General features: G+C 48.1%; 1 protein-coding gene across 9 annotated transcripts in view; it reads right to left on the bottom strand.

The window, feature by feature from the left end:
- MED27 (mediator complex subunit 27) overlaps window positions 1-26,027 on the bottom strand; it is a 234,882-nt gene that overhangs the window by 150,454 nt on the left and 58,401 nt on the right. For all 9 annotated transcript variants that reach the window (XM_053204478.1, XM_053204477.1, XM_027035439.2 and 6 more), the window contains exon 3: window positions 19,087-19,217. In XM_053204478.1, coding sequence (XP_053060453.1) covers window positions 19,087-19,217 — 131 coding nt within the window. The remainder of the gene's footprint in view (window positions 1-19,086; window positions 19,218-26,027) is intronic.

Below are 26,027 nucleotides of genomic sequence, written 5' to 3'. Positions count from 1 at the left end.
TGCAGAAACCAGACAGATCCTGGAGGGAGACTGCAGGCCACAGAGGACTCAATCAGGAAGGTAGCCCTGATCTTGGCCGCTGTGTCAAATGTACCCTCTTTTCTAGAGCAGAATAATACAGCCTCCGGTCACACACAGCCATTGATTTAGCGAATGCCTTTTTTTCCTATTCCAATCAAAAACGAGGACCAGAGGGGCCCCTGGGTGGCTCAGTCGGTTAAGCCGTCCTACTTCGGCTCAGGTCGTGATCTCACGGTTTGTGGGTCTGCTTCGGAGTCTGGGTCTCCCTCTCTCTCTCTCTCTCTCTCTCTCTCTCTCTCTCTGCCCCCCCCCCTTCTCTGTCTCTCTCAAAATTAAATAAACACCAAAAAAAAAATTTAAAAAAAAAGGGGGGGATCAGAAACAGTTCATGTCCCATGGAACCCAGAGCAGTATTTACACAGTCCTGCCTCAGAGCAAACCTCTGCCCTCCTGGGTGCCTGGACATCCCTCAGATCATGACAGCGATCCATGGTACCAGTGACATAATGATCAGGGCGGATGAGCACGAGGGGCCCAAGTCATCGGAGGCCTTGGTAAAACACGTGCTATGTCTTCCACGTCCATAAAGTGTTTAGCAATCCAGGGGCCAGGCGCAGGCCAGCCCATCTCATTATTGAGAGACAGATTTCTCACACTCCCACACATCTGCGGGAGATGCTGGGAACGCGAAGCCCCGACCACTCTTTGTCTGGGAAGTTTCGCAAGGTTGAGTTTGCAGCGAGCGGCCTTTAGGGGTGAGGCAATGGCTCCGGAAATACAGAACAGGCTTGCTGACAGGTGGCCCTACAGCAGTGGGCCCCCCAGGCACTGAGCCCCCCACCGGGCGCAGGCATCCATCCATCCGGGCCCACCCACATCAACTCTGCGGGAACGGGGCACAAGGAAGCAACAAGACCCCGCTGACGCAGACTCCTTTCACTGGGACCATGTAACTTGGCATCCATGTAACTGCGGTAAGCTAACATTTTAGCTGAAAAGGGGGAGGGGTGGAGACAAAAGTCTCAGACCTTTCACAGTTCTTTATACCCACCCAAAGCAAAACACGACTTACTGCGTGTTGCACCTGTTACCACGACGAAAGCAGCTCGGTGTCTGGAGGGCCTCTCTAGGTGCTGCTCTCGGGCCGAGCGGGCCCTGCAACAAGCACGTCTGGGACCGAGCGCAAGCAGAACCCGAGGCTTCAGACGCCGGGGCACCCAGCAGGTCGGCCCGGGATTCCTCCCATAGCTGCTAAATACGGCTGCACAGGGGACCCCGTGCGATCGAACGGAGGCGGCGGCAAAAGCCCAAGCTCTCCCTACGGATGAGCCACCTTGGTACATGGGTACGAGCCAAAAATGCATGGCAGCTACGTTTCCGTCTCGCTCAGGAAGGCCGTGAGGGCCAGCGGGAGGGAAAGGTCTCCCAAGGGGCAGTGCCCCGAGCGGTGCAGAAGGCCCGACCTCGTGGGCAGAAGAACGAGTGGCGCCAAGTCAGAGGGTAAACAGCCTCGTGGGCAGTGGTGAGCGGTCGGACCGTCGAGGGTCTAGAGGGCAAAGGCCGGGAGGCTCTCGCCTCCTGGGTGGCCAAGGCTCTGTCAGGCCTGCATCCCAGCGGGCAGCCGCCCCAGTCCAAGCTGCTTCCCCCCTCCTTCCTTCCACAGGTGTTGATCCCCGCTAAGTACACTGCACCCCCTGTTCCACCTCGGCATCTGCGTCCGGAAACCCCGACCTACGTCAGGGGTGAATACAAGGCACAACTCGGCCTCGTACGGCTCAGAGGCGTGGGTTCTGGAGTCCCGGCACCAAGGTCCGAACCCCAGTGCTGCTATTTCCAGGTGGGACACTGCACGAGGTCTGAGGTGTGGCGCTGTCGTGGAGAGGGCCCGTACCTCTCAGAGGACGGATGGACAGCTACCCGAGTGCCTTCCGTCCCGGCGTCCAGTTAGGAACCAGCCCTGTGGTGTTTCCTCCCTCGCTGTGCAGTCAGCTTTGGTTGGTGATCTCTCAACTCATTTCTTTGAACTCGGGAGTCTATAAATCTGGGCTCATTTGTAGAACAGAAATCTCCCTTCCTACTGGCTGACAAAGTATTGCTTTTCTGCCAGAAAGCAGTGCTAACAGGGGCAGAGCTCCAGGGCCGGGAGGCGCGCTGGAGCAGAAAGCTGGAATTTTTAACGCACAAATGCTGAAACCATCCCCTTCCACCTGCAGAACCTGAAGCAAACGGGCCAGGTTCAAAAGCAAGACTCAAGGAGGAATCAGCGAAGTATCCCACTTGGGGAAATCTCAGAAAAGCAAGACAGGGGTGGCGATTCTATGGTTCCACCCAGAAACACCAACTTTAAAAAAAAAAGACACGATTTTTTAATATCCTGATTGTTTTCCTCCCTCCCTCTCTCTCTCTCTCTCTCTCTCTCATGCTTCTCTATGACTCCTGCCCACCCAGAGCAGGGGGCAGTGGTAGAGTATCAGCAGGAAAACAGTCAAGAGGTTCGGGTCCTGGCTCTGCTAATAAATCTCTGTGACTTCCTTGAGAAAAACACTTCACGACCCAAAGTGAAGCTTCCTCCACCGTGAAATGAGGGCAGAGGAGTAGCTGCCTCCTGGCCCTTCCAGCTCTGGGCTTTCATGACACTCTAGGCATGTCCCTCAACAATATCAGAGGTTCCTCAGCGGGGAGCACAATGCCATACACTGTCTAAATGTCTGCTGGATGAACCGCATTGAATTAATTGGTCTTAGGAGACCTTCAAATTATAAGTACGCTTTGTTAGAAAATAAAGCACCAAGAAATGGGGAGAGGGGAAGTTATTTGTAAGAATTGAGCCTAGTTCCCCCATCGGATGTGTGAAGTCAAGTTCGGAGCATGCCACACCATGGGGGTTGGGGGCGGGGGGAGGAGGGAGGGTGCATTCTAGTGAACAGGAAGAGATGGGATTTCTGGTGAAGAGAAGGAAAGGAATTTGGAGGCTTTTGTTTCCTTATCTCAGTTATTTTATTTTATGTTTTCCAAGGTATCCAGGCCCACCCCCCCCCCCAAAAAAAAAAGTCTGCATCTATTTTGTTATACATCGGATAGGAAAATAACATCTTTCTAGAGCTATTGTTGTGCTTGGGACTTAGGCTGGCTTAATGATATGACAAAAGTGAAGTGAAACTTTGCCGAAGACTGTGAGAGGCCGTCACGGGGATATTTTCTGTGGGGCGCTGAGGTGGAGTATAGGAGCAGGTGTGTAGGCAGAACGGGACCCTGGGAAATCTTCCAGGCTGCAGTGAGTAGGCTAGGGGTGGTGAAGGGAACAGTTACTGAATCTGTAGCTCAGGACCCCAAGTTTCTCCTCTGAGGACATTAAGCCCCAGTAAGTCTAACCCCTTGTGTGGGGAGTTGGGGCGGCTGCAGGGGGAGAAAGTCCCTGGAGTCACGAGCATTTTGGAAGAATTCAGAGAGATCTATGCAGGAGTGCCTCTGCCCGGGCCCCAGGTGCAGCAGAGTAAGAGAGGTGGAGGGGCATCAGAAGCTTTGGCTCACGAAGGCACAGGGCAGGGCACATGGGGGAATCCCAAAAGGCTATCCTGCCCTGTTTTCATGTGTCCACCAGGATTAAAGACCGGGGTTTGATCTGAGACTCCAGCCTGGTGAAGCCTCTCGTTGTGGTTACTACAGAGTTAAAAACAAGGTTTCCAGGGGCGCCTGGGGGGACTCAGTCAGTTAAGCGTCCAACTTTGGCTCAGGTCATGATCTCCTGGTTCGTGGGTTCGAGCCCCGCATCGGGCTCTCCGCTGACAGCTCAGAGCCTGAAGCCTGCTTCAGATGCTGTGTCTCCCTCTCGCTCTCTCTTTCTGCCCCCACCACTTGTTCATTCTCTCTCTCTCTCTAAAATAAATAAACATTTAAAAAAAAAGAAAAACCCAAGGTTTCCAGGGATGAAGATGAGAGCGGTAGGGGAGAATAAACATCTGCCTTCGAAGGAGGGCCAGAGAAGGGGCTGCATTTCAGGACCACTTTCACAGCAATGCCCCGATCACCCAGGTACATCCCGGCACCCACAGAAGATGGCATCGATAGGACGCTGTGGGATAAGCAGCAGCCTGGGCCCCAGCAAGCCTCCTGAGAGCAGCGGGATGGGCATCTGCTCACCCCTCTCGGTGGTGGGCTCCAGGAGAGCCGGGCAGGGGAGTGAGGGCGCGGGCGGCTCACTCAGCAGTTCCCACTTCTATTTCCACAGAGTCTTGCCCCGTCCCTTCCTTTCATCTCCTTTTAGGGGATACCGGGCAGTGGGCCTGTCATCGGCTGCTGTATTTAAGTCCCTTTATGAGGAATGTCAACTTTTCCAAGTCCACGTCCTCCAGGGAGCCTTTCCTGGCTCCTTAGGGTCAATTTCACGTCCTTCTCTCAGATCCTAATGGCCTCTTTACTTGTCTTATCTCTCCAGGACACGCCAGGTTCCTTAAAGGAAGGTTTATTCATCTCTGAATATCCAGTACCTACCATTACGGACAAGAGGGTTTTATTTGTTGAATTTTAAAAATAAGTAAGGGGCGCCTGGGTGGTTCTGGGTGGGGCGCCTTGGTTAAGCTCAGTCAGTTAAGCATCTGACTTCGGCTCAGGTCATCATCTCAAGGTTCATGGGTTTGAGCCCCGCATCGGGTTCTGTGCTGACAGCTCAGAGCCTGGAGCCTGCTTCAGAATCTATGTCTCCCTCTCTCTTTGCCCCTTCTCCACTCGCGCTCTCTGTCTCCCCAAAATAAACATTTAATAAACGAACAAATAAATAAATAGATTAAAAATAAAAGGCAGAGCAGACTGCACATAAACACCAATGAAAGGTAAAGGACAGCAGAAGTCTAGACTCTGGTGGTTGGAAGACAGGAACCACTACCAGAAAATCAAAGTAACTTTCTCAAAAGTACTTTCTCATGTAGTAGGCCTCAACTTCTTTTCCGCACTTCACCAAAGAAGTTACACAGACGGTAACTAAGCATGTGAAAAGATGCTTGACGTCATTAGTCATTACAGCCACACAGCCACTATGTACCTATCAGAATGTCTAACATTAGAAAGACTGACCGTACCAAGTGTTGACGAGGACACAGGGCAACTAGAACTCTAATCGCTTGGAAAAACAATTTGGCAATTTCTTAGTGTTAAACATACACCTGCCACATGGCTTAGATACTGTATTCCTAAGTGTTCACCCAGCAGAAATGAAAGCGTACGTCCATACAGAGATTTGTACGTGAATTATTTATTAGCAGTAGTAAAAAACGAAAAACAACCCAAATAGCCAGCAACAGCTGAATGGAAGTGGTCGTATCCATCCAGTGGAATGAAATACAGCAGTAAAAAGAAATGGTCTACTGATACATGCAACAATACAGATGAATCTCAAAATAATTATGCTGGGTAAAAAAGGCACATTTCAAAAAGTATCTACTGTGTGATTCCATTTCTATAAACTTCTAGAAAATGTAAACTAATCCATAATGACAAAAAGCAGCCCAGTGGTTACCGGGGTGGGGTGGAGGTGTGGGGTGAGCAGAATTATAGAGGGGCACGAGGAGACCTCTGGGGTGATGAATACGTTCGTTATCTTGATAACGGTAAGTAAGGCAATGATTTCACAGGTATATACATATGTCAAATTTTATAGACTTCAGACAGGTGCAAGAAAGCTCTTAAAAAATAAAGCTGTGAAGGGGCGCCTGGGTGGCTCAGCCGGTGGAGCGTTGACTTCGGCTCAGGTCATGATCTCACGGTTCATGGGTTTGAGCCCTGAGTAGGGCTCTGTGCTGACAGCGCAGAGCCTGGAACCTGCTTCGGATTCTGTGTCTCCCTCTCTCGCTGCCCCTCCCCCACACATGCCCTGTCTCTCTCTGCCTCTCAAAAGTAAAGAAAAATAATTTTTAAAAAAATTTTTTAAAAAATAAAGCTGTGAAGACAAAAAAATCGCATCAGATTTGCAATGAACTGAATTGTATAGTTCTGATTGACATAAATACATCTAAAAGCGTCTTTAATGACAATGCAACATGCTTAGTTAGAGATACTAATTTAACTAGAGGGACCAAACCACAATATAAAATAAAAAATCTACCCAAAGGGAAAAAAGTCAGACTGTCTTTTCTGTGGACCCGAGGGTCACAAGCTACAACTGGTCAGGGGAATGTTCTGGCAACCCTGGATACATCTGGGAGCTGATGAGGAAGCAATCAAATTAGGATCCGCCTTCTTTTGACTTTTAAGTTCCAGCAGGTTCCCACGTGTGGAGTTAAAGCCATAAGCACAAGGTTGGCCGAGTCTCCCCATAATGGTTACTCCCTCCTCCTAGAGATGTCCCGACGGCAGTTTCCCAGACACCTCCATCCCTGGAGTGCCCCCCTACAACCCGCCCGCAGCAGTGGTTCTGAATCTCAGATGCAAACAGGAATCTTCCCGGGAACTGTTTCTGAGTGTCCGTAATGGGGCCTCTCCTTGCAAAGAGCCCCCCGTGTGATTCTAACGTGCAGCCAGGGCTGGGCGTCACTGCTCGACAGGCTCCCTCATCTCTGACAAGGGCTGGGTCCCCACATCTGGCTGGCTGGTCCTTCTGCTTGGGAGCCCACCTGGTCCGCCACAGACACACCTCGTTCTACTGCACTCTACTGCATTCTTTCCCAATCAAAGGTCTGTGGCGACCCTGCATCGAGCAAGTTTATCGGTACCACCTGTCCAACAGCATTCGCTGACTTCAAGTCTCTGTATCACGTTTCGGTACCTCTTGCACTGTTTCAAACTTTTTCGTTAATGTGATATTGCTATCGTGATCTGTAATCAGTGGCTGCAACTCACTGAAAACTCAGATAATGACTAGCATTCTTTAGCAATGCTAATATTTTCTAATTGAGGTATACGCATTGTTCTCAGACGTAATGCTATTGCACACTTAATAGAACTACGGTATAGTGTAGGGTCGCCTGGGTGGCTCAGTCCGTTAAGCATCCGACTTCGGCTCAGCTCATGATCTCGAGGCTCGCGAGTTCGAGCCCCGCATCGGGCTCTGTGCTGACGGCTCAGAGCCTGGAGCCTGCTTCCGATTCTGTGTCTCCCTCTTCTCTGTGACCCTCCCCAACTCACACTCAGTTTCTCTCTCTCAAAAATAGATTAACATAACAAAAATTTTTAAAAAACCACTACAGTATAGCGTAAGCACAATTTTTATATGAGCTGGGAAACCAGAGTTTTCATTTGATTCGCTTTATTACAATATCCACCCTTATGGCGGTGGTCTAGAACCAAGCCTGCGACATCCCCCGGGTGTGCCTGCACCACCCCGCTGGCAGAATGTCCCCAGAGTGAGAACTGACCTTGACAGCTCACCCCAAGGACGAGCAGGCCCTGAGCTCAGAGCTTAATCGAGGTTGAGAGATTGCTTCCGAACAGAAAGGCAATGACACACTAAGCAAGCTTGGGGAGACAGTGTCTCTGAAAACAGGTTTTTTTCACGTTCTTACTTAAAAATCCTGAATGAGGACTATCAGAACGACTAGTATAACCAGATCAAAATCCACCCTGCCCTAAGAGACTCAAGCTAAGAGACGGAGCCATTTCCCACTCTCTCCTGCTCTCATGTGACTGGGGTCACTGTTCTCATTAGAGCTTATGGAACGGTTTTCAGCAAAGGTGAACAGAGACACTGGCTACTGCTTCTTGATCACTCTCAACCCTAAATAGGGACTTTCTGGGCCAAAATCTACGGGTTACTAATAGCCTCAGGGCAGAGTGACAGAAAGAAAAAGACACACACATCAAAAGACCACTGAAATGACTCTCCATTAAGAAAGAACAGAAAGACGTGGGGGGGGGGGCAGGGGAACAGTTTCAGTTGCAAACAGCATTAGATAGAAAGGCATGGTGACTAACAATCCTGAAACTTTGGCTCTTTGTTATGCAAAAATAGATTTTAAATAGTGCGAAGAGGAAAAAAAAAAGATCCAGCTTCTATCGGATGAGCTGTATGATACAACCACCCATTTCTTCCCTTCCTTCACCAGTAATGGCCAGAGTGATGTCATAACCACACCAGACAGCTGTCTTCCTGGATAAAATCACCTTGTAAAGGAGAAACACAATTAGCAGATACAGCAAAATATAATTAAAAAAATTTTTTTTTAATGTTTACTTTTGAGAGACGGAGAGAGAGACTGTGTGAGCAGGGGAGGGGCAGAGAGAGGGAGACACAGAACTCGAAGAGGGCTCCACGCTCCGCGTTGTTAGCACACAGATCGACATGGGGTTTGAACTCATGAACTGTGAGTTCATGACCTGAGCTGAAGTCGGACGCTTAATTGACTGAGCCACCCAGGCACCCCTACAACAAAATATAATTTTTAAACCGATTCTGCAGGCTGCCACATTTCACTTGGTGCCTAATGGCCAAGTTCTTTACTATAGTTGTTTATTTGATGTGATTTCTCTTTGATTCAGTATCTAGGGAAGACACTGGGACTGAAATTCCAGGCTGTGTCACAACAGGTCTGGGACAAACACAGGTCAGAACAGCTGAGAGTGAGGCCAGGACCAGAACCAGACAGTAAGAGGCTGCAGGACCACCAAGAGGGGAAGGGCTGGGCGGGAGGGCTGACTCCTCCTTTGCTGGCCCTCCTCTGGTCTCCCTTCAGAACCCCCCCCACCTCCAGTGGATTCTATCCACTCTGGCATTTTCCCTACCACCCCTACAATGCTGATCACCAAAACCATTTCTTCAACAACAATGTAAGTTCCAGACTCATATATTAAAAACACTTTATTGTGAAAATATTCAGATACACTTAAAAGTAGATAAAACAGAGTAAGTAATGAGCTCATCAACAGTATTACGTTCTCATCCCCCAGTTTCAACAGTTAGTAGCTAATTTTTATCATATTCTCCCCCCCCCCCCACCCCCACTCCAACACACATACTGTTGAGGAGGGGGAAGACGGGGGATCTTAACACGAGTCCGTCATATCCTTTCACTCAAGACTTAGAGCTCCTCCTTAGGAGCACCTGGGTGGCTCACTTGGTTGAGCGTCCGACTTCGGTTCAGGTCATGATCTCATGGTTCATGGGTTCAAGCTCCACGTCAGGCCCTGTGCTGACAGCTCAGAGCCCGGAGCCTGCTTCTGATTCTGTGTCTCCCTCTCTCTCTGCCCCTCCCCTGCTCATGCTCTGTCTCTCTCTGTCTCAGAAATAAATAAACATTAAAAAAAATTTTTAATAAAAAAGACTTAGAGCTCCTCCAACTTAACATGCTCATAATGGAGCTCATTCTGTGTCTCGTCTGTCTGCATACAGCAGGAACTCTGCACCTTTAGAGTTCCAGCCTGATCAAGCAAACACCTAGCCTATACAAAATGCCTGGGCAATGGTTACAGAGTGACAAGTATAAACACACATGCACGCACACGCACGGGTACATGCACACAGACACAGTAGGTGGCCAGACAGCACTAAGCAAAGGTCCAGACGGAGGTTCCAGCTAGTAAGACATGATCCTGGACTTCCTCCTGGCTTCCTGCCATGGGCCAGCACTTCTGAGGATGGAAACCCTCTGGCTGAAGCAGGAGGGCAAAGTCATTCTGTCCATCGAAAGGATGACAATCAGCGACACGCTACAGATTTCAGCGGGCGGCTATTAGCAGAACTAAATACGGTCTCTCAAGGGGAGAAAAGGAGCTTCTATGACATCTATGCTAATGAAGCACAACGACATAGAGCATTTAAAACAAAATGTCCCTATATTTATTCTCCATAGACAGATTTTTGCATTAATATTTATGAGGGATTCCTCGTTGATTTCTCCCAGAGATTTTTCTCCTGCCCAAAGAGAGGGGATAAAAGATAAGTAACATGAACCAATTATCTTTTAAACAGCTACAAAGGACTACCTTATTTATCTGCATTCTGCTACTTGATTAATCGTCCTAATATACCACTTTCCATACACGGGCCCCTGCTCATGAGCCCCCAGGGCCCGCAGCTCCCTGCAGGAACCTGCTGCAAGGCCTCGGCCCAGCTTCTGGGCCCTGCTTGCTGCCCAAGCCTCCAGATCCAGTCCTAGCCATCCTCACTCAGCAGGGCCACACCCACACCTCGAAGTCCCCGCCACCGCAGGCATTTCTGTCGGTCCAAGTGGTACCTGGTTCCCGGCCATTTAAATACCCAACGCTCACATTTCCGATTTACTAATAGCCATGAGCAGTAAACATCTTGTCAAAAGGTGTTCTCAACCTTATCGCCCAGCGGCGGAGGGGGTGGGGGGTCGCACAGAGGGGAACCAGCCTGTGGTACTTGTCCGTGCAGCCAGTCGAGGCTGGACGGGAGACGCGGGGAGCCCTGGTTCCCAGGAGTTTCCAGCCCAACCAAAACATACTGTGGACAGTGGCAAATGCCACGGGAAGAGCTCCAGAGCCGAGCATCACAGCAGTGAGGAGTTGAGGGTTTCTTCCTGCCCAGTCAGTGGACCACATTTTTCTTGTCCCAGTGACAGGCCGGGAGAGAGAGAGACAGAGACAGAGAGAGAGAGAGAGAGAGAGAGAGAGAGAGAGAGGCAGAGACCCTTCCCTTCTCTACCTGCCAATCACACGAGTACATAAACACAGGAGAAAGGACGTTGCAAGAACTTTTACTGAGCGCGTTGTGTCTCCTCCGAGCCCCCACACGAGACACCCTGGAGAGCAAGGAGAGCGAGGCAGGAGGGCGGACCGGACGTCCGGGAAGACAAGTCTGCACCCTGGGCCTCAGAACGCCTTCTGATTCTATTTCGAGGCAGACGGAAACCGAACAACTGTGAAGAGCCACAAAACAGCAGGGGGAGCAAGTGAAATAGCGCTCACGGGGGGGAGACTCTTACAAGGCAGCCGCGCGAGGCCCCGGGGCGCCCCCTCCCCGGCTCCCACTCGGGGGGCCGGGAGCGCAGGCTGGCTCCGTGGAGCTCTGGACACCGAGGGAGTCCTTCCGTCACCGTCAAGATGGCCTGACACGTCACAGTGCTCTCCCCGCTCTCCCGGTCCCCATTACGAACCCCCGCAAGAGGCAGGCATGCCCGTCTCTACCAACCTTCTCACCTTCGTACAGAAAACTGGCTGAAACTAACAGACCGAAGATAATTTTGTTGACAAAACGGGGGGAGATGACGAATTAAGGAAGTGAAGATCCATACACACAGGTAACTCTTGCCGTGTGCACGTTCCTACCCAAACTCGGGACCCCAAAGAGATGTGGATACACTTTTTGCGAAGGGGCCAGTGTCTCTCACCGTTTCCGGGACACGGCGCCAGCCTTGTAGGGAAAAGACAACAGCAGCCCTGAGTCAGACAGCTGACGCACGGCTGGTGCGAATAAATGAGCCTGTGCGCTGCTGGTTATTGGAATCTGATCTCTCCCTTATTAATATGGTCCCGCAATGGAGACAAAGATTTCTCCATGTTCTAGAATGCAAACAATGTTTTAATCTTTAATTATATTCTCAATTTCAACTCTTCTGGAGAGTTACAGCCACCAAGGCCTAGGATTATTTCTTTATTACACAGCCTCTCAGTGGTATTTAATGAATATTGTTACTTAATACTTGCCGGTAGGGGAAAGAAGGATTTAGTGAGTTCCTCCTCGAGTTTTGATGACTTTTCCAAAACTCAGGAAACTCACAGCCGCCAAGTTCTCTATTCCTTTTCGGGGACACTCGGTACAGGCAGGACACCTGCTCGGCTCACCAGCCCAAACTCAGGAAGAGTCGGCCTGTGGAATAAGCATCCCAGGAGAAAGGGATTCAAGACACAACACTCTGCATTTCTAAAGCTCATGGCAATGAACCAGTGTGCTCCTCGTTCATGGTTTATTCACCGTTGGTCTGCTCGGAGGCAAACAAAACTCCAATAAAGAGGGATGCGAAATATTCTCGTTCAAGGGCTCCCATCATCATCTAAGTGGAAGAATTTAATATAAACTTATCGACATATTACCAAATTCTGCCCTCGACCAAAATACCAAGATCCTCATGAGGCAAAACAAAAGCTCAAGTAGTCGAGAAGCAAATTAGGTCCCTGCAAGGAAGCACGTCCATAGTTGCTACTCAAACATCTGCATCAAGGTTTTTGGAATGGCAGAGCAACCTCAGAAGCCTGGAGTTTCATATCTGTGTGGCTGAGGGGAGCAACATGTTAAAAAAAAAAAAAAAAAAAAAAAAAGTCTTGAAAATCGGCAACAGGAAAGATAACGATGTAATGGCCAGGAAGCTACAGGAAGAGGCCCCGGGTGTACTGCACTTCGTCCTGGCAGATATTGGCCTTGCTCGGTTGAAACACCAATGACCACGAGAGGCTCCCGCCCTCATTCATCACCATCGCCAAGGACAGATTTATGCCACTGCTTTGCTCTCTGTGATTCCTGTTGGTTTCACGTTAAGCAAAAGACAACATGAGCCTCTGCCTTTCAAGAACAGAAGCAGCGTTTACCACACATCTTGGAAAGAGTCCAATCATCTGTACAAGCACCGTGTGTAATTTCAAGTCGATGATCTTCCTGGGAATTAGTGTGCAAGGTAGTGGCAGAAAATGAGCCTCCGTCAGTTAAACTCCCACAGCCAAATTAGTGGCCCTACCGAAGGCAATCTGTTGTTCAAACACTGGAACCCCTAGGTGTATGTGCCGAGTCATTATCCCTGCTACCTCCTGAATTGGTGGCATTTCTTTCCAGCAACACTTGTCCCTGCGTGCTGTTTTTGTTACTCAAACCCGGGGTAGGTCATCCACGAACCGGAGCAGGAAGGCTCCCGGCACTCCGAAAGGTAGGAGGTGATATCGAAACAGATGCAAAATGTGGAGGAAATGGTGCCAGCAGACTCCAAAGAACACCAAGGAACACCACTCTGCGATGGAACGGAACAAACCACTGACACATACAACATAAATGAGTCTCCGAACCATCACGTTGAGCAAAAGAAACTGGAAAGAGAATACTATGTTCTGCATGACTCCATTTATGTGGAGTTCTAGAAAAGGCAAGACTAGGGTACGGCGATAGAAATCAGAACAGTGCTGGCCTGGTCGCGGAGCTGGAGAGAAGCACAGTCAACTGTTTCGAGAAGTCGCGCTGTCACGAGGAGAGAGTGGGGGTGGGAGCTGGCAGACGCGGGATCGTGAGCCAGGTCTTCCTACGGGAGGCGGGTCTGGGTGAGCGTGTTTGCACACTGCCGGAAATAAACTAGGAGAAAGGGGAATCCTGACACGTGGGAGAGAAAGGAGACCAGGGGACACATGGCTCGGAGTAGCTGGGAGGGTGGACACACCGGACAAGAGGAAGGGCTGTTGCCGGTTGGCAGCATGGACCGTGTATCCCAAATGACTACAGAAAAGGCAGCCCGTGAAAGGGAAGGTGCCCTTAATTTATTTTATCTTTTCAAGTTTATTTATGACTTATTTTGAGAGCGGGAAGGGACAGAGAGAGGGAGAGGGAGAGTCCCAAGCAGGCTCCACGCTCAGTGTGGAGCCCAACACGGGACTCGATCCCACGAACTGTGAGATCATGACCTGAGCTGAAATCAAGAGTCGGACGCTTAACCGACTGAGCCACCCAGGCGCCCCCAAAGTGCCCTTAAAAAATTTAGCAGTCAGGACCTTTCCAGGAAGGATAACGTGGCACAAAAGAAACTGCCTGTCCCCACGACTTCCGGGGGATGGGAGGTAGTATTTTTAAAAATAACATGTCTGTAAAACGATTTTTCCCTCAAATCGAAATGAGATCTAGGTGTGCAAAAGAACACGTAAGTGTTCTTTTGCCTCGCTGCCCTGAGAGCCAGCATGTGTTCAGGCCGATGCCGGGCGCCACGGGCCATTCAGCCTGGTTTCTGGATTAAAACCAACAACCCGTGTTAGCACAAGAGCACACGGGACAACGTGTCAGGGCGCTGACACTACTGAACGAGCGCAAACACGCTTCCATCTGACACACGCAGCTATCTCCACGTGCAACTTGCAGATCAGTCGAGTAAGACAGCCGCTCTCCAGCTGATCTCGATCCTACAAAGGGTCAAAAGCCCGATCGAGTTCGCCCAGGAACAGGGGACGCGGCTCCTTTCTGGCAACGCCAATGCCCCTTCTGCAACAGACTTGACGCGAGCACTCGGGAGTCACAGGAGGGAGGTCGCTTCATCCGCTGACACGTGACAAAAGAGCTTTCATCACGGGACGGAACGACATCTTTGTCTTCCACCCAGCTTCTTTGGAGGAGGAGAAAAAGGCGAATCATTAATCTCACGAATCGCTAATCCTCCGGGAACTCAGGGGACACTGAGTCTTCAAAGACTGCTACTGTTCAAGCCAACCGCATTTCAAAAACAAACACGCCGTACAAACCTCCCGCGTTCTTGCCGTGCCTGTGGTCTCGGCACACTTAGGCCGAGCCCGTGGCCTTGTGTAGCCTTACTGCCATCCAGATGCCGACGCAAGCCAATGCAGAAACCCATCGGTCACCGCACTAACAGAGCTCCAGAGGAGGAGGGGTCTGGAGCCCAGCACTGGCCCTCCGCTGCTGACACATAAAACCTTTCCTTAGAATCCCGTAAGCCTGTGCGAGAAAGCATCGGGCTCTCTTAATAAAGTTCAGCCTCCATCCTTTACACCCGGCAGTGGAGAAATTCAGTGAAGTCTGGCCAGGCCCCCCCGAAGCGTGGGTCCCTCTCAGCACCCTGCCCGTGGCCTTCTCGAGCACTTTGGGGTCATATCCTCGGGACTTGGCACACATTACCAGGATTCCCTGCTACTTGTTTGTTCCTCTCTTTCTGCTCAGAGCTTCCTGAAAGCCAAAATTCTATCTTCCTCATCTCCAAATCCCCAGCACAGTGCACAGAACTAAACGCATATGGGCCCTGAGAAAATATTTGCTGAGTAAATAAGTGAACGGGGCTTCCTGTGGGCTCAGCCATTCCTCCCTCTGTGCAAGGATTCTCTCCACTGGCAACTGAGGTGTGTTTTAAAATAACGTCCTCAGATTCTTTCCACTCCTTCCTTCAAAAGGGAAAGCCTCGTCCCCTCCCCTCGGACATGAAACTTAGAAATTCATTCCTAACCAACAGAATGGGGCGGAACGGATGCTGTGCCTTTGAGGCTGGGTCATAAAAAGGATAAAGTCCTCCTGGCTCTCGTTCTCTTAGATGGCTTATTCGGGGACAAGTCACCTGCAGTCATGAGGGTACTCAAGCGTCCTGTGGAGGGCAACTGAGGTCTCTTGTCGACAGCCGGCACCAACGTGCCTGCCACGTGAGGGAGCCACCGTGGACAAGACCTTCAAACCTCAGTCCAACCTCCAGATGACTGCATCCCTGCCTACATCTGACTGCAATCTTATGAGAGACTGAGCCAGGACCACCCAGTCCGCCGTTCTCAGACTCCTGATCCACAGAACACGTGAGAGATTATGTTTACTGCTGTCAGACTAACACGTTTTGGGGTGATTTGTTACACAGCGATAGCTAGCTAATGCAGCCAGCCCTGGAAGATTTGGGTGTTGTTTTATAAGGGATTTCCCTAATGACAAAGTCAGTTTATGGTCATGTCGCGCTTATAACAAAAAAAAAATGTTATAATAAGTAGTGTTCTTCCCAATACAACCATAACGTGGGTGATTAATATGCAAATTTTATGTTCCGCAAAATCACACTAATGTCTAACAGCTACGCTCAGTAAGTGTGGAGATGTGATACGGGACATTACAATACAACCCTTTTTGGAGGTTGTTTCTTGTTTTTAAAAATTATATATGCATAGAAGTCGAGAATACTATCCATCAAAACCTTAACAATAACTTTCTCAGGGTGACAGTATTGTTATGTTTTCCTTTTTTTTGTAACCTTTGGTTTCTACATATATATATTACTAGTGGCCTATGTTTTCATTTTAAAATATTTTCTAATTCAATTAGTCCAGCAGCTATGTCTTATTGGTATTTCTATTCCTGACTCTAACATAGTAAGTAGCACACAGTAGGCGCTCAATAAAAAGGCACTGAATGTCCTTTAGATATAGATCCTGCCTACTGGACAGGTCTCTGAAGGGATCCAGGATAACATGAGCCCCAAAAGCTCAATGATGTGAAAAGGCGGCAGTCAATTTTCACAGGAAACAGGCTACTAAGTATAGGAAATCATTCCAACGTTGTATTCTTAGGACACAGTAACCACTCTTCTCTTTGAAACGAAGTATTTTGAGTGATTTATTATAAATTTATAATGACAGTTGTGAACACCTTTTTTTTTTTTTTTTTTTGGCATGAGAACAGAGTCTGTTGATTGCCTCGGTGCTGAAAATAGTTTCTAAGTGTCCTCATAATAGCACGTCACCTGTAAACAGGTTTCAAGCCGATGCAAATTAACAAATGGCGAACAGATGGGTTAAGAGCTGACTTTTGTCAAGAGAGAGTCGGCAACAAACACTTTTTGGCTCCAGTCTTATGGGACCATTAGAAAGTCTTTCACTTCTCGCCAAACATCTTGCCTCAGTAGACAATCCATGTGGGGAAAATGACAAGTTACAAGGCCCATTAGACTACAGAGGACTGAAAGTTGGAGATTGGCAGAATCACCAAATCAACATACAAGGAACAACAGATAATGTTCCTTAAGAACCTTTCTGCCAGGGCGCCCGGGTGTCTCAGTCGGTTGAGCGCCCGACTTTGGCTCAGGTCATGATCTCACGGTCTGTGGGTCCGAGCCCCACGTCAGGCTCTGTGCTGACAGCTCGGAGCCTGGAGCCTGTTTCGGATTCTGTGTCTCCCTCTCTCTCTGACCCCGCCGCCCCCCCCCCCCCACCACTTCATGCTCTGTCTCTCTCTGTCTCAAAAATAAACAAACGTTAAAAAATAAATAAATAAAATTTAAAAAAGAAGCTTTCTGCCAAAGAGGAAAAAACTCTCGGTCTGGCATCCCTGAAAGTCTCTGAGGAACACGCACCTGTGCATGGTTGGTCCCGTTCATCTTATCCTGGAAGCAAACATTAAATTGTGAAGAAAACCCTAAAATCCTAGAAGGGGTGGTGTGAGTGTCCACCGGCGAGGGACAAGACCCCCAGAGGCATCCCCAGTGACCTCCCAGTTCTCCACTGGCCTTTCTGCACCAAATGTCTCCTCCTCAGAGAGGCCTTCTCAGACACCACCCCCCACCTCCTGATCTAAGCAGTCTCCCCCGCTCCCACCCCTTACCACCCTACATCGTCTTTTCTAAGCACCAATCTTAACCAGAAATTCTTATGTGAGCTTGTTACTTTGTTTAGGGGTCCTTTTTGTTTGGTTTGGCCTTTTCCCCCCAGCAAACAAAAAGCTTCAGGAAGGTGGGACCACATCTGTGCTGCTCATGACTGGGTCCCCACAGCCTAGGACAGTGCCTGGCAGATAGTAGGTATGATTAATATTCGCTCCTCCAAAAGAAAAGAAAAGAGATCTTGTGTAAAGGCAAACAACCGAGTCTTACCCGGAAACACTGCTCAGGGCTGGACATTTTAAAAAGTATGGTTGAGCCTTGAACAATCCGGGTTGGAAGTGCCTGAGTCCGCTTACACGCGGCTTTTTCTCCAATACGGTACTGTGAACGTATTTTCTCTTCCTTATGATTTTCTTAATAACATTTCTTTCCTCTAGCTTATTTTATTGTGAGGCTATATAATACGTTTAACATATACAATCAGTGTTCATCGACTATTTATGTCATCCGTAGGCTTCCGGTCGGTATCAGGCTATCAGTGGTTAAGCTTTGGGGGAGCCAAAAGTTATATACAGCTCTTTGTGCCTGTCACGTAACCCCCGCATTGTTCAAGGTGTCAAGTGTAGTTTGTAACCGAGGATGTAACCAAAAGGGGGTACGACAGGAGGGCAGGACAGGCTAGGGAATGTGTCTAGAGTCCAAGCCAAGCCATTTGGGAGTACCGCCTCTCCATGGGGAGTGTGTGCGCTCACAGAAAAGCTATCAGCAAAGACTGGTGTGGTGACATTTCTTTCTTTCTTTCCTTCTTTTTTTTTTACAGAGAGAGTGTAAGCATGAGGGGGAGAGGGGCAGAGGGAAAGAGAGAGAATCTTAAGCAGGTTCCAGGCTCAGCACAGAGCCTGATGCAGGGCTCGAGCCCATGAACAGTGAGATCGTGACTTGAGCCGAAATCAAGAGTCAGACGCTCAACCAACGAGCTAGCCAGGAGCCCCTGGTGTGTCTGCATTTCTGATTCCACATTGGGTGAGCCTGGCCTTCATCCGCTAGGGTTTCTGGCACAAAACAACCCAAGTGGGAAACGGATGAATCACCCGCGGCATATTCGAGAGAGCAACAAAAAAGAACAAACAGCCTGGATGAATCCAACAGACACTGTGTGGAGTGAAAGAGAGACGGTAACAAAAGACGACGTGTCGTGTGACTCCATTTAGACAAAGTTCACGAACAGGTAAAAGTAACCGTTCAAAGGAGGTAGACCAGTGTTGAACTTGGGTAGGGTACCGACTGGGAACCCGGGGAGGAGCCCTCAAGGGATCCCGGACGGGGTGGCCGCGCGGCCCGATGTGGGTGGATACCTGTGTGAAGGCTGAACGTGTTCTCAACCTTACAGTCTCTCTCATCTCTCCTACTAGGAAAAAGAAGGGGTCGTATTCTACTCGCTTAAAAAAGGGCAAGCGAGCCCAGCACGACTCTGATCCCAGCTCTCCCAGGTTTCTAGGTGGCCTCCAGCTTTCTCAAAACGTGCTCCTCAGCTGTCTCGTCAGCCGCACTCACGGCTCTGCCAACTTTGGGAACGTGACGGGGAAATAAATAAAAGGCTGTAAGGTATCTTACAATCCCAGGTGGGGGGAAAAAAAGAACCACGCACCAAATGTGTCATTTACGAACGGTGTCATGACTGCTTCACTTGAGATCTGTACAAGATATGTTACCCGCACGCTCGGTTTCTAATCTCGGCGGAACCCTTTTTTCAAAAGAAGGAACGATCTCACAAAAATAACTTTCCGTGGGCCAAAACCAAGCACCAAGTAGAGCTCACCCAGGACGGAAGAGCTTTCGCAAACCCCTTACTCACTGAGGCGGCAGGACGAGCGTGGTGGGCTGGGCCTTTGGTCTGCGCTTGGCGGACACCCCCATCTGGTTAGCAGAACGTTTCAGCGACTGCTGGTTCAAAAGGCCAGACGCCAGGCCCGCGTGGTACTGCAACTGCAGAAAGAACCGGAACGAAAAGGGGAGAAAAATGACATTTGGTAAAAGGAGGACAAAGGCCGTGAAACTATCGACACTTGATATATCACCCCCCACCCCCCCACCCCCCCCCCCCCCCCCCGCCACCTTAGAACATTTCAAATCACTGCAAATACAGCTACTAACATTTTGCCTCGAGGAACGTATTTGTGAGGGGACGAGACAAACAGGAAAGGGAACGTGGTCAAGGTTGCTGGGCACAGCATTACATAACGATGAGAAACTGGGAGCGATCTGAATGGCCATCAACAGCCGGGAACTTGGCTGAGATAATGGAAAGAACTTTACAGCATCATTTTGTTGATTAGGACACAGGCTGCACCGTCAACAAAGAGGCATGTAAAAAGGTGGTCTCTTAAATGTTAACAGTATATTCCTAAGTAGTAGAACCTAGGTCACTGTTACCTTCTTCTTTACTTTTTCACTACTATTCATACGTGCTTTCTATAAATGGTTTTCTACAGCCTGTGTCATTTTTTATAATAAGATCCTGAGGGATTCCTTAAAGACAAATTAGTTCTCGGAACTCTTGCTAACAATAAAAGCCACGTAACTCGGTAGTCTGCTCGAGTAAACCGGGAGCACAGCGTGGCTTATCACAAACATATACGGAACACAGCACAGGTCGGCCTCGGCCTTCAGCACCACTGGGCCACTGTTCCCAGTGGTGGAGAGACAAGTGTCAATCCTAAGGATAGGCTCCTGAGTATAGCCCACAGCCAAGTATACAAATGGGTCCAGGCTCACTGAAGGGAAGGGGATGAAGTTCATTTTACTCTGTATACACGCAATCGGAACAATTGGTAAGGAGGCAAAATACTTTAAGCGGGCTCTGGAAGTGGGCCTGTATCCTCTGCTTTGTTCTGGACAAACCGCTCAGGGCACGTCATTTTACTTCTCTAGACCTTAATTTTGCTATTGGAAAAGAGAAGAAATGCTGCCTAATTCTAAACCAGACAGGACTTGGAGAAAAACATCCACTTTACTGAGTTACAATTTACATGAAATAAAATGCACACGTTTTAAGCGTACAGTTTGAGGACTTTTGATCATGTATATACCTGTGAAACGCCCCCCCCCCCCCATCACGGTACAGATAATGTCCATCACGGCAGAAAGTTCCCTCGTGCCCCCATGTAGTCAGTCTCTCCCCGCCACCCCCAAATCTCACCAGCAGGAGCTTTTGTTTTAAAATACCACTCACCATCCTCCCTGTTTGCCAAGTGAGGCTGATATCCAATCTGACATGTGACAATGATTGCTATCTTCCTTTTCTAATCCCATACTTTTGTGTTTTAGATTGTAAGAGCTGTCATCAATCTCCCTATAATAAAATTATCCTTGAAAGGTATCCCAATTTTGAACAGATGTAAATAAAACATTCAAATGTGAAAATGCCAAGCTAAGAATTTGGATTGAGACCATTTATAACATCCAATATGTTTCTTCCTCCCTTCCCAAATTAAGCAAGGTCTTTCAAACATTTATTTAGAATTAACTAAACATACAAATAGTCATTCACTCTGAAGCTCTGAATCAATGTCTTTTCAAAATGCTCTTCCAAGGCATAGATTTCCTTTGCAGAGTCAGCTACCCTACAGTTCATGGTAATGAAAGTGGTGACCACCATATCAAAGGGGCTGGGCCCTGGATGCAAAGGGTAATAACGTTCAGAAAAATAAATGGCCTCACCTAAAGCCACCGGGCTGCACACAAATAGAGAGTGAAAGAAAAGAAAACCAATTGAAATGATCTGCTTCTTGAAAGTGGCTATAAAAAATGAAGATATCCAGTGACCCAGTAAGACTGAAATGTCTGCGTTTGGAGCATCCATATTGCTTTTTAACAGGCTCTTGATTTACTTGGTCGATTTGCTGTGGGAGCCTCATGGCTGAACAATACAAGACAAAGATATATCACGTTCATAATAAAAATGGAGTTCTTCTCAGGGTGGAAAAGGGGGGGCATAATTTGGCTCTAACAACTCATGTTGGACCAATGAATTTTGCTCAAATTTGTTTTTCTCCTACAGATTTCTTAAATGGGAAATCAATGGAAGCAAGGGACAGTACAAGTTTGAAAGACAATGTTTCAAAATGTCAGCTACTTGGGTTTCGATCCTCCCCACCAGAATTTGCAATGAGTGCAATATGCATGGGGCTTTATGGAATTAAAGGGAAAGACAGCTTGGCAGGGGTCCCTTCCTGGCTCAAGGAATCGTCTCTCCTTTTGGCTCTCCTTCTTCTCTGTATCTTATTAGGGTCCATGCAAGCTCAGCCATTCCGGCCCTGCTGACTCTTCCAGTGGCAGAGTCCTGCTAACTATGCAGAGTGGCAGCGTGATTTCGCCCACCTGGCATCATTTTGATCGTTTGCTCAAACAAACAAAAAACCCCCAAAACAGCAGAAATGCATGCTCGCTGCTTTCTCTTAAAGGGTTCCTTTAAACCTTCTGCCATCTTGGGCACTCTTAACATACAGTGCACCTCTGAGAGCACACAGAGACTCCTCTTCCCAAAAAAACAAAACCTGCCCTTCAAAGCTGACTCACAGTGATTAAGCGACATTTGTTAATCATATATACGTATCCCAGTTTCCAGGAACACAGCTCCGACTGGCAAGATCTATAAGGGGCCCATTAAATATTTACCGAACCATCTTTATAATGGGAGAAAAGGTCAAAGTTAATAAAACTGACAGGCAGATTCTGTCCAACTGGATTTATACATTATTTAAGCACCAAATATTCCATTCCATGAAACACAGTTTAGATCTGAAAAGACTCTTGGAAAACATTCACTCAGCCAATGGTTCTAAAACAGCAGAAGGGAGTTCAGAGCGAATCCACAAATTAACATTAAGAACATATCACTCCCCGAAATACTGCCATAAGTTTTCAATTACAGGTTCTGTAATATTTTCTATAAAAATATATTTCAATAAACATACTTTGCTCCAAATGTCTGTGGCATGGAAACAACTCTATTTCAAAAAGCAACTTATCAAAGTTCTAATGTGATTTTCCTGTCCAAGATCGTTTCTCCACTAACGAGCAAGAATAAAATGAAAGAGGGTGAGAAATAAAATAATCCATTCTCTTTAACTCCCACATCTCATGGCTGTGGGGAATGGGAATGTCTGTGTGGCCAGTATTTATTTACTGGTAAATTGCCACTCTGTGGTTAACAGCTTTTTCAAGGCTTGCTTGAATTTGGAGAGCATTTCTCTCAGTTGCAATTTTGCAGCTACCGTCAACTTCCTGTTTTCCATGACCGACCTGGACTTTTCGGTAGGTTCTCAACCTAAAGCCCTTTCGAATCAATTATGTCTACTAATTACCTCTAAACCTGGGGAAATTTCAACAACTCGTAATGAGCTGGGGAGAACACCTCTTGGAATCAGGAAAACTTTGACCTCCTGGATATTTTCTTTAAGGTAACACTGTCTTCTTAGTGATACTGATCAGGCAACAATGCCGAGTGTTGTCAGATAAGGTCCTTGTAAACCCTAACGTGCAGACCGACAGCCTCTGTAATCGCGTCCCCTTTAAGCATGCGCCACTGGACCCTGCTACTAACAAGAGCTGTGTGATGTCACACACCTCCCTCCCTTCCCTCTCGACAAAACAGGCATCACATCTTCTCCTCTAGCACTGGAGTGTCATTCCTCTGGCTTCCTAAAGCAGTTACCTGGGCATCTGGTTTCACCCTACGGTGGTGAGGCAATGTCGCCCCCAATTTCATGCGTCAAACTCAACAACCCTTTTCTCCTGGATAGCCTCATTCTTTACAAAACCTGCTTTTAAGCAAGTCTAAACTACTGATGCCTAAATTCAATTAGCTTGAATATGTTTCAAATTACAAACAACAACACATACTGAGAGGAACTATTATTAAATTATAGAAACCAGGATTCCAACGCAAAGTTTCTGACTTAAATCTTGGGTTCAGAAAACCAGATGAGCAATGATCTCCTTTGGTTGGCTCTCCACGTGGCTCACTGTCCTCCACATTGTTCTCAATGTTTCTATCTGCTCCAAAACAGATAAAGGATAAGTTTTGCAATGGACAGAAGTTTGAGGAGAAAACAGAAGCAAAGCCATCACGTCTATCACATTCAATATACTAATTAAGCCAGTGGCATTCAATTAGGCCTAGTACTTAAAGACTGAAATGTCTGCTAAAACCTCCCTGGGGTCCATGGTGCAGCATCTATCATTCCCAGCATTATCCTACCTATGCCATATGGCCTGAATCCCACTTTAAGAAAACCTGACATTCAAAATTCTCAAAATTTATCAGCCAGGTCAACCAAGGTTGGATTCTCCCCACTGTGAAAATCATGATTTCCTTTTCAAAGATTCACCAAAGGCTTCTTTTGTGGGATTGGGGTGGGGGGGGGGGGGAGGTGTGAAAAAAAAATTTCTCCTAACCTTAGGGCGTAGTTCACGTTATCTTTAAAAATCACTTCATGTATAATTACATGTAAGTTTCTAAGACTGCTAGGAAGCCACCCTGGCGCTTCGGTAACTAAACCCTTTGGGTAAGGAGTAAGAACTAAGTTAAATTCTGGCTGGCTTAGACAAGGGCCCACAGGAGGAGAGGAAGAGATCAAGAGGCTAGGGAGCCCCCCAATCTCCTCCCCCAGGCCCTCCAGGCCAGTTTCCCTTCTCTGAGCACTGAGACTGGGCAGCCTGGAGAGGCAGCCTGTGTTATTTCCTGGTCCAGGAGTGAAGCGAAGCTGGCCACCAGGGGAGACATTTCTTGAGGGTGCAAACCTTGGTACTGATTACTCTGTATTCGCAAAGTGTATCCAGGATAGTGCACTGCATACAGGAGAAGCTAATGAATTTGTCAGGTGGTAAGTGGATTAGCAGATTAGAGAAACTGCTATGGCCTGGCCTGGCCTTGTCACTGCAGCCAATCTAGGGAGCAGAATGGTGCCATCAGACAGTCCCCTTAAGGCTGGCCACTTACAGAAGCAAACACACTGCTCTGCAGGTGCTCACTGCCACGGCAGAGCCACAAGGAACCCCTTCCTTCCTCCTCTACTGACTGCCAAAAGCGGGGGGTGGGGGGTGTATCTAAACCCCTCTTCAGGCTTGAGTTCAGGAAAAGGCATCTTACAGGGACTGTACTCAGATTACTTCAAATCACAGAATTCTAATGTCAGAGAAGGGCCTCGGAGACACCAGCCTCTACTCCCCTCCATCCCCATTGTGCGGGAAAGGAGACTCGGGCTTAGAGAAGTCACTGGCCCAAGGTCACACTATGCTGAGGGGGAGGCAGGCCAGTCAGGATTCCCCTCCGATGTCTTTTTCCGGTGGCGCTAAGTGCGCTGCAGCTTTCTAACTGGAAGACCTGACATGTGTCCCCTCTGCTTCAGCAGGAGGGCACAGTGACTCTTCCCAGACCGGGAATGAGACTGTGCTCGGGGAGCCTGGTGTTAGCTAGCATCACTGGGGTCTGCTGGCTGGTTTGCCCCCCTCATGCCGACCCTTTCACACACTGACATGCCACGTGGTCTTTCTTCCCTTCGACACACTCCAGTCATGTCTCAAGTGGGGAGTTTGGGGAAGTGCTAAATTCTACCATTTTAAGGTTTTAGTATCATTCATGGCTAAAACCTTGGAGAAAAGGAATCAAGAAACCTCAGTATTGTCCAAAAATCTAGATTCTACCCTCGGCAATAACACATTTAACCTTCCTGGCATCTCTGCTATTCTTCTGTGATGGGGCAATTGTGCTACGGCCGAATAGATTTTTATACGTTCTCTTACTGTCCAGGAGAATCCACACGGATCATCTGTTTTAACCTGGGGGTTCTCTTTGAGAAGGTGTGTAACACATCGTGACGGCAATAAGCAGGGATATTAGCCACGCAGTGTCACTCCCCCTGCAGATCACTGGCCAGAACAGCCAGCACTGGTTGGCATGAGTATGTTGAAAGGCCTTCCAGGACACCAGAGAACACGCCAAAGCTCACAGCCCTGACCTCGGGAACAGAACACGTGGATCAAGTTACACCCCACACTGCTGGAATGCGCGTTATGTGGCAGGGTGCGGCAGGGGCTAATCTGAGATTCTCAGCCTGCACCCATTTCCCCTCAAGCATTAAACCAGAACCAATATTTGTGCAACACCAGGCACACTTCATTGCTACTTTGAGTTGCAAGACCTTTGCCCCTCATTATTGAAATATATTTTGTTTCCAGCTAATGAGAAAAAAAAACATGTATTACGATAATGCTCTGATTCTTCTTTTGAACATAACTCTAAGGAGAGAAACAAGCAAGCCTGACTGTTATTATCTGTGCCAAGGAAAACAGCGACAGAAAAATACTATAAACCTAATTGTTTTGCTTGGGGTTTTATCTAAATATTAGATAATGGTATTAGCTTCTTTCCTCCTTTTATCTCCTAACGCTTCTTTCAAATAGCCAATATCAAAAAAGAAAGAAAGAAAGAGAGAAAGAAAAGAAAAGGAAACAACCTTAGATTTGAGCGTTTATGGGTAAATGATCTTTTTACTTGGTCAAAACAGCATCAATAAACCATAAGAAGGAAGCCTCCAATTTATTTGCCTATTTGTTCCCCGCTGGGAAGCTGGGTTTCAGGCCTTTCAATTACCAGGACGGCAGGACCCGAGTCAGAGCTGTGCTCGGGCCCGACTGTGGCATCATTTACATGCTAAATGCCATGTGGGTTTCGTTTTTCCTGCACACCAACCCTCAAATGTCCAAACTTCACAAACTGCCAAAGAAGCAGAT

The sequence above is a fragment of the Acinonyx jubatus genome, chromosome D4, assembly GCF_027475565.1.
Source record: "Acinonyx jubatus isolate Ajub_Pintada_27869175 chromosome D4, VMU_Ajub_asm_v1.0, whole genome shotgun sequence".
In the NCBI taxonomy this organism is placed as follows: domain Eukaryota; kingdom Metazoa; phylum Chordata; class Mammalia; order Carnivora; family Felidae; genus Acinonyx; species Acinonyx jubatus.
Note: the sequence above shows the minus strand (reverse complement) of the source record. Positions and strands in the feature narration are given on the sequence as shown.